The sequence below is a fragment of the Talpa europaea genome, assembly GCF_964194135.1.
Source record: "Talpa europaea genome assembly, chromosome: 11".
In the NCBI taxonomy this organism is placed as follows: Eukaryota; Metazoa; Chordata; class Mammalia; order Eulipotyphla; family Talpidae; genus Talpa; species Talpa europaea.
Genome location: NC_140078.1, coordinates 27,660,537 through 27,678,271, shown reverse-complemented (window position 1 = coordinate 27,678,271; position 17,735 = coordinate 27,660,537). Strand labels below are relative to the sequence as shown.

The 17,735-nt window shown below is 36.7% G+C and overlaps 1 protein-coding gene across 1 annotated transcript in view; it reads right to left on the bottom strand.

Annotated features, from left to right (window-relative positions):
• Positions 1-17,735, bottom strand: part of SLX4IP (SLX4 interacting protein) — a gene marked incomplete at both ends in the record, with an annotated part of 157,692 nt that overhangs the window by 21,018 nt on the left and 118,939 nt on the right. Inside the window, 1 exon segment of the mRNA XM_084247716.1 lies at positions 1,807-1,884. Coding sequence (XP_084103842.1) covers positions 1,807-1,884 — 78 coding nt within the window.

The following is a 17,735-nucleotide window of genomic DNA, read 5'->3' as shown; positions in this document are numbered from 1 at the left end:
CAAAAACTTAATGAGTTGATATTTTTTAATGAGTCGATGCTCCAGTAACAACTCTCTTTTTACTCTTCCTTGGACTACTGTAGTCTCCTTGGTGACTATTCTTTCCTATTCATCCTACTCAGTACAAGAAAGTTAACAGTGCTAACAATCAGCTCCACTTATCCTGCTGAAAACCCCATCATGGCTTCTCACCGCCCACTACGCGCCATGCAAACATTCATTTCCAAAACTGAGAACAAACCTATTATTCTTGTCTTACCCCCCCTAAGTTCCTCATGTAGAAACCCACATTTAAGGGGGCCTAGGTGTGTTTAAACTTAGACTCCACGTGGATATTGTATCAGACTAGCTAGAGATTAACTTTGAAAAGCCAGGAATACAAGATTATCAAATAATATTTATTCATTAATTATTAAAATATCTTACTAAAAAAATGATAAGTAGCCTGTTTCCTGTTTTATGGAAAGGGAAACTGAGTTACAGATTTCTTCATTTGCCACAGACTCCACAAATATCATAACAATGAAACACAACTCATTAGTGGATTAGAATCAGAATTCAAAATGATCATTTCTATCAAACAATTCCTGTATTTCACCCTTCTATTTCTTCCTCTGAAAAATAAGAATGTCTAAATGACAGATTTTGAAAATTTGGTGCCAGGGTTATAAAAGCAGAAAGCAGTACCTATACTTCTTTAGTCTGTTCAGGTCATCATGAAGATTTGCATTATTTCAATATTTATATAAAGATCCAGGTAACAGCAGTCCCTACTATGAAGGGTAGTTAGGCTGTAATTTAACAGATAAATGTTAACTGTTTTATTTTACTGAAAGAACTGAGCAAAGCGGAAAGCCTCAGGAGAATAATAGATTCCAGTGACAAAGTTAAGAAAGTGCAGATAATTGTGAAAATTCCAAAAGTTAACCTCCATATAATTAATTTGAATGTCCCCATTTCATATCTTAATACTAAATTAAATACTAAATTCATCCAAGGAAGTTCAGCTAGATTTTCTTTCCAATGCTCAGATCAACTTGTAGAATGGTCATTAGTGTCTGACTTTATTGTTGTTGGCCGAACATGTTTGACATCATTTCCTCAGTGGACATCTTGCCGGGGGGGAAGTGGTGGGGGAAGCTGGCCTCGTCACACATCTAGAACAGGCTCTGTGGCTCCAAGCCGGGAAATAATTTCTTGTGCACACACTTAACCTGTATTCCAGAGTCTTGGTGTACACAGATAATGATGAAGTTATTCATAGTTTAACTGCCTGTGGAGTCACTCTGGAAGCTCACTGACAGTGCTGAGATGCAGCAGGGAGCTAAAGCACAGCGTGGCCCAGTTCACTGTTGTCAGGAAGTACACACAGTGAAAATTTAAAAGAGAAAGAAAAAATGTTTGGACATACTCTTAATTAGCACTTCAATTACATGCTAGCAATGAAGTAAGAGTCTTCATTCCTTAATTTTTATTTATTTATTTTTAAAGACACATATAAGAACTGAGGTACAGGCCAGAGGTGTGGAGCGGGGAGGATTCACCAGAGACAGAGTGGGGAGCAGAACAGGCAGATCAACTGAAATACACTGCTGAGGGGAGCAGCGGGCGAGTCAGGAGAGGTCTGCTGCGCCATGTGGGTAGCTCCCTGCCCGGGGATCGAACTTGCACTGCAATAGCTGCGGACTGCTTCTTAAGTTGCTTCTTAACCCCTTGCACCACCAGGGAGGCCCCAATTTTTATCCTTTCTTTAAGACGAACTAATTGTGCGAAATGTGTGATGATCCCAAGAAATCAATTTCTTACCAGCACTCGGAGAGGGCCCGCAGCAGTAAAGACGTGTCTCTCTCTTGAGGAAATAAGCAGTGATTTGAAAGCCATAGCCTGTAAAGTGAAAGAGAACATCACTAGATTATAAACTTGTTTGCCATTGAATGACATGGGCCTAATCTGCCATCCAGCACGCTGGCATTCACAAGTTATTTAGCTAATGAATAGAACAAAATTTAAGAGAAAGGGATAAACATTGCAATCTTAGCTCTTCCAGGAGGCCTGGACACAACCCTTGGAATGACCTCTAGTCCCTGAGGTGGCACAGTCACTTCATCTAGGAATAAATGGGAAGGTCTAATAGGCCTGAAAAATCAGGTCCTTCAGAGGGGATAATTCAGGCTGAGCTGGGGCATGGCTCTTGGCCACCTTCTGATAACTTGTTACCTAAAAACTCAATAAAACAATCTGTTAATGCCTATTTGAAGATGGGTGTATTTTGTCTGTACATAAGTGATTCTAATTCAAGTACACTAATTAGAAAGATGAAAAGAAATACTGTATGAGGAGCCCCCACCAAAAAAGAGAGCATTCCCCAATTCATCAAAAAGTCCTAAATGTAAAAGACTGAGAGCACCAAAGTGTTGGCAAAATGTGGAGCACTAGGATTCTCATGAACTTCTGGTAAAGTACAAATTAGTACAAAGATTGTTTGATGATCTAAAGTGCAACTTATGCATGAAATACAGTGTTCACAATAGTATACTTTTCATAGCAGTCTAAAACTGGAACCAATGTAAATATCCATCAACAGTAAACTTTTTTCTAATTAAAAAGGTAGGGAGTGGGGCCTCCCTAGTGGCTCAAGGGTTTAAGATGCAACCTATGAAGCTATCCGCAGCCACTGCAGATGATTCAATCCCCAGCCAGGGAGCTACCCACATTGCACAGCAGACCTCTCCTGACTTGCCCGCTGCTTCCATCAGCAGTGTATTTCACCCAATCTGCCTGTTCTGTTCCCCACTCTGTCTCTGGTGAATCCTCTCACACTCCCCCCTACATCTCTGGCCTGTATCCCAGTTCTTGTATGCACAAATAAATAAATCTTTAAAAAAAAAAAGGTAGGGAGTGGGTTAATTATCACAAAGTGAAATGCTACATTGCCCCCCAAAATAAATGAACTCTAAGTATAGATCATATCAGAAATAAAATCTCACAAACATAATTTTAAGTGAAAGAAGGAAATGGAAACAATTATTTCTCTTATAAGGGTGACAGCAGAATTTCAGATGTGTCACAGAAGGTACCAGTACAGTTCCTCCCTATCTCTTCTTCTGCACCCCCTTTCAGGTATAGACTACTCTGTTCTTGCCTTTTCTAAAAAGAGCAGGTAAAAATGTTCCTCTAAACATAGTCCCTGCTAACAAAGTACCTGGTGGAAGAGTCAGAGGTAAAAGGCCCCCATAAGGGGGTGAGAGTCTTCAGGTTCTGAGACACCATAAGGAAATTATGTCCTTAGAGACAGTATTTTATGCATGAAGTTGGAGGGGTGAGGAGCTGTCAGAGTCTTTAGACCCATCAGACCCTCCAAAGTCCATGACTATGACTGTTTGGAAATAAACTTGTATATAAAGAGCACAAAGAAATTTCCACTTTTACATTCAGCATCCTCTGACACCCCCTTTAGAAAGATTCAGAACATCAGTGATCACAGACTTAACACTGCATAAGCTATGACTTTGACAGCACAATTGTTTCAATCACAGGGACTGCAAAATAGCAGTGACAACTATGATAGGATAATCTCCAGGTTTACTGAAATGAAGTATATTATTTATTAACAGACTTGAAAAGGATTGCATTTTGGTCATGTGGCCTTTTCTGCTTAAAATATCAAACAAAATAGGCACCCTGATGACATTATTCTGAGTGCTTTAAAACAAATACGTCATTCGTTAGGTCACTGAGCATGGAAGTGACTTCTGCATCTGTTTAGTCCTACTGCTGGCTGGAGGAGGGGGACTATAAAGGGGGAGTCCTTAACAACCTGAGACTCAAAAGTATACACAGAAAAAATTTAAAGTGATTCTCAAAGTGATGATTTACAGTAAGAGTCTTCCAAAGGACTGAGCTATGAGAACAACAAAATGAATCATTAAGTCAGAATGGCTTAGCTGGTGGTCATACTTCACACTTCCAGTTCTAGTAGATTAGAGTTCAGTCAGTATGTTCAGAAAAGTTTCCCTGCACAAAATCTCTGCAAAAAATGTTATTAGTAGGAAGGGGCTAAATCTAAAGTTTGACTATGAAAGATACAGTTTTGAGTTCAGGAAGCCTGGTATCTGGAGATACTGCCTGAGTGACAACTAAATCCTATTTGGTCAGCTAAACAATAAGATCTCAGTATAACACCTTCCTCTGTAGAAAAATAAAGTTGTGTAAGGCAAATTCTTACTAAATGATTTATTACTGAAATTACTAGGAGAACTGATTTTATTGATACCTTTCCCCCTTGATCTCCCACCCCAGGATAGGATTATGTTAAAGGGAATCATTTTTAAGCTGACCTCATGTTAGGGTTTCAATAAAAAACCTCCCAGAGAAGAGGCAGGTTTATCATGTAAAAAAGATTTGCACCTACTTAGTCTAAATTCCACTAGTCACAGGAAACTTTATTATTTAAAGATACTAGTATTGGTTCTAAGGCAAAATAATATTGATATATATAAACAGAAAAATCATCACTGCTGAAACACACTGACCTGAAATGCTTAGGGAGATGGATTTCATTTGTCCATAGATAACAGGCAGTGATAAAGACTACATTCTTATCTCTGCTCTTCACAGAATTCAGCAGGCCACTGAGATTTTGTATTTATTCAGGGCTAAAGCAAAGCTCCACCATTCTCTAAAGTGAAATAGAAACTTGGCAAAGAAAGCAGAGAGGCCCATTGCCTTCCCTTCTCCAGACACTAACCCCCAGCTTGCTATCTTGGTGTTCTAAATTCACAAAACTGGAGACAGTAAGTGAATGGTGTAGGGGGCAAAATGGAAATCATAAGGTAATAATATTTTCCTTAAAATGAAATTCATTAAAATGATAATCCAAGATTATGAGACACTTGCAAATCACATTTAAGTACTCCTATTTTCACATTAGTTACTGTGGTCCTCCTAAATCTCAGAAGACTGCTTTTAGATGAAAGAAGAGACTGGATTTAGAGGGAAGGCAGCATTGTAATGGAAGCATCTTTTAACCAGGAGTCACCAGGTATGTATAATTTTAGAAATAACTGACATTTATGAATTGCTTATTATCACCCAACTATCCAGTACTAGGAAGAGTCCTTCTCTGACTTCCAGGTAGCTCCCAAAGTGTTAGTCCCTACGACTCCTACATTCAATACTCTGTAAAGAGCAGATGTGCTCCTTTCTACCTTTCTGTAGACAATCTCTCAACCCCCAATGAAGCTGCAAATGATGACTTATTATACTAAATTTCTTCTGGCTCAGCTGGTTGTTCATCAAAGGACATTAAGTCTCCAAGAAAATTAAAGGGGGAGAAGGGAGTCAATAATATTTACAAGAGAAAGGGTGGTCCAAGTTTTAAGAACAAACCAGAATTCTCCCACAATTTTATTTCATTTCCTGTCTAAAATAAGCAGCTCCAAAATGGTTTTACTAGAAATTTCGAGCTTTCAAGAATAGACAGAGAAAAACGGTAACACAAAAAATCAAATAGGAGTTAAACAAATTCCATCCTGTCTTAGCAAAGCAGTAGATTAGTTTTAAATAGTACTTGTTCCAATGAGTAATATGTTTTAAGGGAGTGGTCATTTATTTGGGTTGTTATATTTCACAGTCTCAAGACACTAAGAGCAAATATCCAACATGGAGTTTTTACTGTAAAACTAATCAGTTCACTTGTTTTCCAGGAGCTTCTTAGCCAAGGCGACTTGAGCCTTCCCAAGGCTGCCAAGGGGAGTCTGCAGTACAGGGCAGCACAGTGAAAAGCCCTCTCCCAAGGTTATTATGAGACCATTCATGGGGAGCCTGAGATAATGCCTCGTGTGGAGTGCTGAGCCCTGGGGAGGGTCTACCAGGTAGACAGCACTTCACAGTGGGCTCCACCTGCCTTGCACACTTTCCTCGAACAAAGCTCCCCAAACCAAAGGTAGGTCCGGAGAAGCCTGCTGTGTTCCATGACTTTTCTCCCTGAGAAGGCTTCCTCATTAGTATTGTCATTCACAATGATGAAAAATTTTAAACATTCAGAAAAAGAGAAAGCGAATGCTGTGATAACCAATGAGACTCAACGATGGCTAATATTTTGTCATATTTCATACATATAATTAGTAAATTTTTATTTCAAAATAAATCAGATATCATGACATTTTACTCCTAATTATGTGAGCACAGACTCACATAACAATAACAAACACTTTCTCCTACATCAGCACTATGATTGCAGTTGAACATGGTATTACAAATAACCAGTGTCTATTGAAATTGCTCAAGCTGTTCCCAAAATGTACATCACTGGTTTTCTTCATGAACTAAGATCCAACCAGAGATTATATCTCTTATATTTCCTATGATCTAGAACAATCTCCATTTCCCTTTATTTTTGTATCTTTGCTCTTTAAAGAGATCAGGCTAGGGCCTCCCCTGGTGGCGCAGGTGGTTGAGCCCTGCGCTGTGATCTATCCACAGCTTCTGCAGTACCCTTTCGATCCCAGCTGGCCGGAGAGGGTCCCACATGGCATGGCAGACCTCTCCTGTCACACCCGTGCTCCCCTCAGCAATGTATTTCGTCAGTCTGCCTGTTCTGTTCCCTGCTGTGTCTCTGGTGAATCCTGTCACCCTCCCACACATCTGGCCTGTACCCCGGTTCTGGTATAAATAAATAAATAAATCTTAAAAAAAAATAAAGAGATCAGGCTACTTTTTTGAAGAATGACCCCTTTTTTGTTTTGAAGTTTAAAAAAAAAAAACAATTTCAGTCATCTAAATACAATTTTTTCAACTTGCACTCTTTTAGAATGCTGGCCACATATTAATTTTGATGACTTCTTTCCCCTCTGCAGAAAACCATTCAAACTAAAGCTATAATTACAATTCAAAGTTCTGAGACACAGATGACTTTAAGATTTAGTTCTAAAGATGACCTAAAACAAATCGAATCTGAAATTTACAGCTACTTAAATTTTTAGCAAATGTAAGTTTACCTAAGCAGGTTGGGTAGTAGTCTCAGATTTGTTTTAAGAAAGGGCACTAGGTGACTACCAGACGACTGGGTGCTGCCCTAGAAGCAGCTCCTGGCTGTGTGCTGGTTCAGACTTGTGACTGCTCCCAGGCTGAGATCATGAGTCAGTTGTCATTCTCCTTCTGAAGACCTAGGTGAGATGTTAAAAGGAACTGACATATCTGTGGATTACTGACAATGTCCCTGGTGCTAGGCTAGATCAGGAGCATATATAGTATTTCAAGTCAAGAGAGCTTTAAGGCTATTTTCTGCTCAGGGAAAATGAAGTTAGAGCTCACTGCTTCTGAAGCTGTCTCCATTTGCAAAGTTATACCTTTTCTTATCAGATGGTTAAGGGTAGAGAACTTAGAACATAAAGAGAGGCTGAGTCTGAGATAGAGCCTTTGAAAAAACTTTGATGCGGACCTTTGAACCATGTTATACACCTAAGGGTGACCTTCGCCACTGCTGGCAATGAGTGGTTGAAGAAAGGAGTTGTTCTGTGGGAACCAAAAATCAAGTATGTGTAAGAATATACACATAGGATTCTACCCTAATTGGAAAACAATTTGGGTAAGTGGAATATTTGGTCCTGGGTTAAAAATTTCACTTATTTAGGAACTCTAAAAAGGTTCCCTTGAGATAACATTTCATGTACTTAAATAAGGACAGTACTGGACTCTGAGTCACAAAAAATGCTGTCTTTCTAAAGCCAAAACAAATGAGGCAAAATGGTTAGTTCAATGAAAAACAAAACAAAACAAAAAAAAACCACTATGACTAAAATAATTACTTGAGGTCAAATGTACTTAGAAAAAAAATTTCTGTCACCTCATTGACTTTGTATGTAAATATCACTGGCCACATGTGCTATTAACTTTATTATCTATGGGGTGCATCAGAGACTGTTAACATTGAATATAAAAAAGCTTCTCAAAACAGATAAAAATTACAATAAAACAAACTGAGAAATGATCACCTGAGATATCTCTCTCATACCACCCCCCGACTTTTTTCGTTATAAAGATATGTTCTTAACATTAAGTATGAAAACCCTGTTTAGATAATATGCAAGCACAGATGAAATGATATTAAAATGATGGTTCCCACAATCACAAATCTGCCAGGCCATGCATAATGATGGGAATGATACAATACTGTATACTTATAAAACTGAAGTTTTCAACAAAACCTTTACCCACCTTTAAATAACTACACATGAAAGAAACATAGATTTTTTTTTAACAATTTTTTTTTAATTTATTTTTATTTATTTATACAAGCACTGGGTACAGACAGAAGCGTGGGAGGGTGAGAGAACTCACCAGAGCCAGAGCGGGGAGCAGAGCAGGCAGAAGGACCGAAGTACACTGCTGAGGGGAGCAGCGGGCGGCAGGAGAGGTCTGCGCGCCATGTGGGACCCTCCTCTGGTGGCCGGGGAGCAGCTGGGGATCGAACCGGCGCCGCAGAGGCTGCCGGCAGCTCCGCAACCCAGCGCTCAACCGTTGCGCCACCAGGGAGGCCCAAGAAACATAGATTTTTAATAAACTATCTAAATGAAGTAGCTGTTGTTTGAACTGTTGGATATAATAGCTTTCAAATGCCCTGTGCCTAAAATAAGGAACACCAGATGAAGCCTCTCTCCTGTGGCCTCCCTGCCTTACAGAGGGCCCATTTCATGTCTGAGATTCCAAACCCTGTGCAAAGAGATAAATAATAATGAATCACTGGGTTATTTTAAGGGGATCATGGAATCCCAGGACAAGAAAGATCTTTAGGAAATCATCTAGTTCACATTCCACTTGCTAGCCATGATCACACGTAAGTCATATTTTGAAAACAAAACTGAAATGCCAAATGAGAAGGTGCATGTGCAACTCAACTCTTCCTTTACCATTTGAATTGAGGTTACAAATTTAAATGCTTAAGGGGCAAGATAGATAAAGGAAAATAGCTGGGTTCTGCCTGTGGACAAATGGAGAGAGCAGGCACCTTGTTCAAAGGAGACGTGACCACTGAACTCCAGCCATCAGCAGCCACTGAAACCAGAACATAGTGGTACTAAATTTTAGGTCTCACCAGAAATGCTAGAAATCTAAATTATTATAAAATATCCCAATTTTTAAATTAGTAATAAATTAAAACTTAAAAAATATATTGTACAGTCCAAATAAAATGTTTCTGAAGACTGCTTTAGCCTCATACTACCAGTTTGCAATCTCTGACCTAAATTCCTCACACTTAAGTTGAAGTTCATTTTCTTGGGTTCTGTGTTCAGCAGAGTTAAAGGAAAAGTGGCTATTATCAAATGCTTGAAGAGAGATATTCAGATTCAATCTAGTCATTTATTCTAAAATAATTAAACCCAGCTCCCTAACCTTACTACACAGTACAGGTTTATCTATGTTTCTGACATGTCTAAGTACTGACACTATTTTTTTTTTTTAAAGATTTATTTATTTATTCATACAAGCACTGGGTACAGTCAGAAGCACAGGAGGGTGAGAGAATTCACCAGAGCCAGAGCAGGGAGCAGAGCAGGCAGAAGGACCGAAGTACACCGCTGAGGGGAGCAGCGGGCAGCAGGAGAGGTCTGCGCGCCATGTGGGACCCTCCTCTGGTGGCCGGAGAGCAGCCGGGGATCGAACTGGCGCTGCAGAGGCTGCGGGCTGCCTCTCAACCCAGCGCTCAACCACTACGCCACCGGAGAGGCCCCTGACACTAATTTTTAATGAAGAGTTTGACTCAACGTGGGGGAAAATAGATCATACAATTTTAGAAATCATTAATTGTATGAATGTGTAGGATCTGTATTTAAAAAAAAATCACAAATCTTACATTAATTAACAAAAAGTCTTGAAAATATTGGGTAACATAACATGTTCTTGTTTAGAAGGACTGTTATAAAGATGTGAATTGTTCCCATATTTATTTATTTAACAAACATGTACTGAGTGCCTATTATGTACCAGACAATTCCAATCAAAATCACAATGAAATTATTTTTTTGTGATGGGAGGAGGCACTTTGGAAGCTGCCAAAAATAATTCTAAAATAAAGCTAGAGGAATAAGCAAGTAAGAATAAAGAATAAAACTCAAAATGAAACATCCTTTATTCTAATATTAATAGAAATATGTAATTAAGGTATTAAAAAAAATCTAGAGCAAAAGAAAGTATAAAGAGAAAATTAAATCACCAACAATCTGACCACCCAAAGACATTTTTTCAACTTTGACTTTTCTTATCCAGCAGATCTTTTTTCAAGAAATACAATAATTCATATATATAGAGATATTTTTTTTCATTTCTTTTTACAAAATTGGAGTCACATAAATGCTGCTCTACAAACTGATTATATAAAAAAAAAACCCTCATTGTCATGGACAATGGCTTTGTATATGGTATGGATTAGGAACACACTTTGAGTCTTTCCACAAAAGAGTAACCAACTGAGTATTCAATAGAATGTTTCCACTGATCTGCAGTGCAGTTCCATCCTATGTAGGTCTCTCTAAGTTATATTATTCCATTGACTTATTAGTCAATAAATTACCTGAGATTGATTAAAAAAACAATTTAATAGTCTCTAACACTGTTTCTAGTCTCCATCAAGAGTACTTAAAGTTATTCTTGGCCTTTTATACCTTCATATAGCTTTTAATATTAGTCTGTCAAGTTGCATGCAAAATCCTTGTTCGGGAGTTTTGATTAGAAAGGTATTGAATCTATAGACTAATATGGAGAAAACTAACATCTTTAAGATAATGAGACTTATGCATTCAACACAAACATAATCATCTTTAAGAACTTTTTGAATATCTTTCAACAAATTAAATTTTTTTCTAAAGTTACTGCATATTTTATTGTTGTCATTATACATGACACCTAAAATTTACATTTCAAACTGCTGTTGTAGTGAATTTTATATGTTCACTGCTGCTGAAAAAAACCTATTAATTCCTCTTATTAACTCTAATATTCTGTATATTTCCTTTATACTTTTCTACATATACTTTTCTACATTTACCAAACAAAGACACCTTTGTTTCCTTATTTCCAATATTTCCCCTTGGGTTATTGTTTGAGTTGGAACCTTCAGTTAAGTGTTACATACTCTTGCTAGGTGACATCTTTTGGTGCTCTTGATTATAAAAGGAACACATATTTATTGTGGGCTTTTTGTCGACATGATCCTAAATTTCTAAGAATTTTTCTGCATCGACTGAAATTGTACATGGATTGTCCTCCTTTACCTTACAAATGTAAATATTAATAATTTCCTAATACTGAGCTATCGCTGCATGATACCACAATTCTTTCTTCTATGTTGCTAAATTTAGTTTGCTAATATTTAGTTTAGAATTTTTGGTCTGATGTTTTGAATGATATTGAGTTACAATCTTCCTCTCATTGTTCTTTTCTGGTTTCAGTGTCAAGTTATATTAACTGCACAAAATAAGTAGGAGATGTTAACTTTTATTTAATCACATAAAACTGGGAATTACCTAGTTTTTAAAATTTGGGGAGCATTCACAAGTATTTGAACCTGATACTGTTTATTTTTAAGCAGTGGTCCAAATTCTTTAATAGGGTCTATTCATGTTTTCTGTTTATATTTAACTCAATTTTGCAGTTTATATTTTTAAGTTAATTTTCCATTTCACCTAATTTTTCAAATTTATTAGCATAAGTTACTATCCTTTATTATTTTTAAGTTTCTTCTGATATTAAATTATATCTTATTTTTCATTACTAGTATTTCTATTTCTAATAATTCTCTTTACCTTTCCCCCTTTTCTTCTTGATAATTTATTTCAAAAAAGTAAATTTTGGCTATTTAAAAAATTCTTTATAATAATGTATTTTTTAAGTATTTAATTTCTTGGCATCTTTTATTTCCCTCTATTTCCCTTGGGTTTATTCATTTCTTCTTTAACTTAAGTTAGACCTTAACTCATTTTTCCTAATATAAGCATTTTAAGGCTATAATTTTCTGCATGTAGTTATGCCCTATAAATTCTGGAAAGCAGTCTTTTAATTATCAGTTTTAAGTATCTTATTTCAATTAATATTTCCTTTTTGACCCATATATTATGTACAAATACACCTTTCAATTTTCAAAAGTACCTCTTTATTATTAATTTCTAAGAGACAGTGTGATCAGCCTATATGATCGTATTCTTTCAGAACTTCTGAGGCTTTTCTAACAGTCTAATGTGGTCTAGTTTCATAAATGTTCTGTGTGCTAGATAAAAATAGGTATTCTCTGGTTATTGAGTTCAGTATTAAAATATGTCCATTGGTTCAGGTTTGTTAATTATTTTTGATCAAATATTTTATATCCTTTTTATCTGTTTGGTCAACTTGAATAATGGGTTAAAAGTCTCCCCTTATGGTCATGGATTTATTAGTTTCTCTTTAGTTCTGTTTATTTTTGCATGATTTTATTAAAAATTGTTATTTGCATATAGTTTTAGAATTAGATGTTCAGTGAATGGCATTCTTAACATTTCAATGGCCCTCTTTATCTTTAGTAATGTTCTTTGCCTTGAAGATTTTTGAATTGATACTAACATACCTGCTCCAGCTTGCTAATTTTTTTGCAGTAGTATTTGTCTAATATAACTTTTTCTTCCTCTTTACTAAAGACATTTCTGAGGTCTTACATTTAACAAATAGCTCATAATTAGCACATGAATAAAATTTCAAACAATCTAGTCTTAGAATGCTTGACTTGTGATTATCAATAAATTCGACTTAATATCTAGTTTTGGTTTTTTGTTTCACATTTCCTGTTCTTTCAAAAAACTATTTCATTATCATTTTTGGATTGATTTGGTTTACCTTCATTTCATCTTCCTGCTTCTATTTTGAAACCTGTATCATCTCTTTCTATTTTTGCAGTGCTTAGATTTTAACTTTCAGCATGCTTTTTTTATCTAACAAGTCTAAAGCTAGTCTACATTTTTATCTTCATCCAAAAAAGTCAAGATCTAAGGAAGCTTTAATGACAACTGCACATGCCCTACCCTGATTATGTATATATATTTAAATGCTTCCGGAATTTTAGTTTTTACTGGGATTTTAATAAATTTTAACAATTTTTTTTCTTTCTTTTTTTTGGGGGGGTTTAGTTGCACCACATGATTGTCATTTTCTTTTTTCACAACTACCTGTCTCTCAGACCTTTTCTCTGGCATCATGTCCTGCTTCTTGAAAAACATCCTTTGGAAGTCCTTCAATGAAGTTTTGTTAAGTAGCAAACTTTTCCAGCTGTCTATATGTTGAAAACCTTTTAATTCACCTTCAGTCTTTTTTTTTTTTAAAGATTTATTTATTTATACAAGCACTGGGTACAGTCAGAAGCGCAGGAGGGTGAGAGAATTCACCAGAACCAGAGCAGGGAGCAGAGCAGGCAGAAGGACCGAGGTACACTGCTGAGGGGAGCAGCGGGCAGCAGGAGAGGTCTGCGCGCCATGTGGGACCCTCCTCCAGTGGCAGGGGAGGAGCCGGGGATCCAATAGGCGCTGCAGAGGCTGAGGGCAGCTTCCGCAACCCAGCGCTCAATCGCTGGGCCACCTGGGAGGCCCACACCTTCAGTCTTGAAAGACAGTTTCACAGAATATAGAATTGTAGATTAACCATTTTTCTTAGTATTTTTAATTTATTCTGGCGTTTTGGCTGCTATTTTTGTAGCTGAAGATTGGTTTTTTAAAAGGTGATCTTTTTCTTCGGAAAGTCTTTGAAATCTCTTTTAAATCTTTGGTGTCTTGGAATTCATTAAATGTTAATTTCTTTAACAAAATCTATCCTCCTGGGATCTTTTGGGCTTTTAAAAACAGAGAATATATCCTTAATGATTTGGGGAAGTTATCAATCTTTTTCACTTTGACTCCTATCTCCAATATTTTTTACACTGTTCTCCTGGAATTTTCATTTTTCTTATGCTGAACCTGTTTTCATTTGTCCAAATTTGCCAGGATCCTGATGAAAGCCTCACTGATACAATATTGTCACACCTCCACTCCACAAAACAAAGAGCAAAAAACATTATTTCACATTCCCACCAACTACATAACATCACATCCATTTCCCAGTATTCTCAATGACATGGGCAATATGAACTTTTACCTACCGAACAGGTTAATAGCCTAGATTATAGCTTTTTTTATTTCCTTATTAAAAAATTGCAAGAAAACTTAAGATGTTTATAATCCACTTGTGCTTCTATATGTCCCTTTTTTTCATTTCTACTAGGGTATGTAGTTTTTTGTAGTCTGATTTTTCCCCCCACTGCTTTATAGGCATGATTTTGTAATAAATGCACTAAATTTTTACCGGAAAGCATCTTCTCCTAGCTTATCATTTACATTTTAAATTTTGCTTATAGTATTTCTTTTTGGTCACAGAGTATTTTCCACATTTACTTACTCAAATACATGTTTAATTTTGCTTTTCAATCTGATATAAAGCCTTTCTCCCTTGCCAGAAAAAACAATCACTCATAGTGCCATTTTCTTATGATATTTTTCTTCTGTTTAAATCAAAGACCACAAACTGTGGCATACAAAGGTACACATGGCATTGTAAAATTTTTTATAGATTAGCTGCAAACATTTTAAGGATTGGGCAGGTTTACATTAAAATATGAATTTTCAGCTTTTTTTTTTTTTTTGAAAAATCAGAACACAGCACACGGACCTACATTTTCACAATGACACAGAATGACTGAAATTGATAAAAATTACTTAATGCAAGTCAACTGGGAGAAGGCAAGGATCTGTGGTAGCCATATGACTAATGAGAAAGAAACACATTAAGGGACACGTCAGAGATAGAATCAGAGGCAAGTTTAGTTGTCAACAATCAATGTAAAGAAAGGGATTATTTCAATGACATTTCTTCTAGCTTTGTTGACTAGGTGAATGGTGTATTGCTAGGGAACAGAGGGGGTGTAGAGAGTTGGCAAGATAATGAATCATATTTTAAACATAAGTACCTATGAGATAGCAGGCTGAAGTGGTCTGGGAAGCAAGTGGAAATAAGACACCGAGTTCAGAGAGAAAGTGTGAAGATATATACTGAGCCAAGTCTGGACAAAGGGAAAAAAGATCCATGGTAGAGCATGTCAAGTGAGAAATGAAGTAGGGCAGAACCAATGCCCGAGGGACAGCAGAGAAATATCCTATATAGAATAGAGAGAAGGGAAGAGTGATAACCAAGAGAGAGAAATCCTGGGAGTGAAGGGAGAAAAGAGTTTAAAGATCAAATATCAGAGAACACAGGACAAAATACTAAGAGCTGGGAATTTAAGAGATGGTAGCTTCATAGAGGAGAATAAAGATAAGAAAAAGGACATAAAAAGGCCAAGTATCTTTTCTAGGAACTTTGCAAAGATGAGAAACAGATGATGGCATAGGAGCTTCAGGAAAACTATGGCACAGGAAAAAATAAAAAAGCAGAAGACCATCCTGCTTTTCTTCGAAGATGCATTCCCACTTTCATCTCCCAGTCTTGCATTGGCTTCTTCATAGACACTGCACCACAGATTTGTGTTCAGTGCCTTACTATGCTCAGTCCTTCATGGCATGTGATCACTTTCTCCACTGCTGTTTATGTAGTCTATTTTGTTTAATTTTCTTTTCTTTTTTTTTTTAAAATAGATTTATTTATTTATGCATATAAGAAATGGGGTATAGTCAGGAGGTGCAGGAGGGTGAGAGGATTCACCAGAGACAGTGCGGGGAGCAGAACAGGCAGATGGACCGAAAACACTGCTGAGGAGAGCAGTGGGAGAGATAGGAGAGGTCTGCCACACTATGTGGGTATCTCCCTGGTTGGCTGGAAATAAAGCAGGTGCTGCAGAGGCTACGGACAGCTTCACAGCTCTGCACTCAATCCTCTGTGCCACCAGGGAGGCCCTATTTTGTTTCATTTTCTATCCATCATTTGTAACAAACATTCCCTCAGTATTGTCACAGTCATTTGATTTATATTCCATTTAACAAGGTGCTAGGACTTTTCCATTTTTGATGCATTCACATAAGTCATGAATGAAAACACTGAATATTTCCAAAGTTTATCATCATCCCTACTGTCTCAGTTATTAAACAAAACCGTTGAAGTTCTAGTAACAATTTACTAATATAGTCTTTTAGACTTTCACTTAAGTGTCCACTGCTCATATCTAAATCACTTGGAAAATCTGAATCACCAGGCTGAGGTCTTTTTCAACTACACATATTCCTGAATCCCCAGCCACAGAGATTCTGAAGCACATCTGGGGTGGGTGGCAGAGAACTGTGTTCTTTTAAAAGTGCTCATGGGTATTCTGATGCACAGTTCAGACTTGGAAGTCACTACTGTAAATATTATTGTGTTGATTTACTGGTATGTTACAATGAAATCAGTAGCAAGAGTCTTGCTAGAGTAATGGTGGTACTTTACAGAGCTCTCAGAAGACAAAACTAAATTGTAAGTTCTGTAAGTGAATATAAGAGAAAATTGTCCTTGTTTCTTAAACACAAACAAATAGGCCTTTAGCAGGAGTACTATAGCAACAGTGAAGAGGCATGGGAAGAAAGCTAATTTCTAAGGCACTCAAGGCCCAAACGACCAAGGCAATTTATAAGAAGCCAATGCATATTAGCTCAATTATTATCACACCTCTAGAGGATTTCAAAGAACAGGTCTCATGCCTTCTTTGTTTTCTTTCTCTCTCATTCTCTCTCCCTTTTTAAACTGCCCACTCATCTATATTTTCACTGGGAAAAAAATCACCACATATTTGCCATTTTTTAAATCTCCCTTCAGTCCTTAGAGTTCCCACAAACTATGTCATTTTGATATGCAAAAATTAAGGAGATAGGTATGCAATGACTTATGATCTTAATTAAGATGCTAAATCAGATCTCACACAGACTCAGATTAAAAAAGGAACTCATTATGTATACTATGACTCAGGTTTTATTATTTCTGAAACACTACCTTGATATTCTTGTGTTACCTATCTATATAAGGCAGGATTTAGAAGAATATGCAAAGGAAGCTTTTATATTTTTTAAAATTTTTATAACTTGGTATATATATTGCAAATGAACACTACTAAAAAGATAAATAAAACAGTCATGAAACAGAAACTCCATTTTCATCATGTACACATCGTTAACACAAAATTAAGAGAGATATAACCAAACATCATATGCTGTCCAGTGAGCTGCAACAGGAAATATACCCCATCTGCACACAAAATATTCTGGGAATAATGACAAGGGACCTGAACCTCATCAAGTCTGTGGATCTAACTACCAGTTTACAGAAAATACAGGGGCTGGAAGTCTATGTTAACACCACCAAGTAGATGTAATCAGCCAAACCCAGAATGTGGGAAATTCCAGAGGACACTTGACCCAGTTTCTTTAATAAATAAACAGCAAGAAAAAAAATGGGGGGGGGGGGGATTCCTTTAGGCTTAAAGAGATATTCATCTAAAGTAAAGAGAACCAACCAAATGCAATGAATTTGTGGACCCTAATTTAAACAATCTTAAGTATCAAAAAATTGAAAAGATATGCAAAGCAATCCAAGGGCACACTAGATATCTGATAGCATTGAGAATTGTTTCCCCCTTAATGGCACTTAGTTCATTAAAAAAAACCTTCTTATCTTTTAGAGCTGTACATAGTGAAACATTTATTATGTAAAATAATATATGCCCA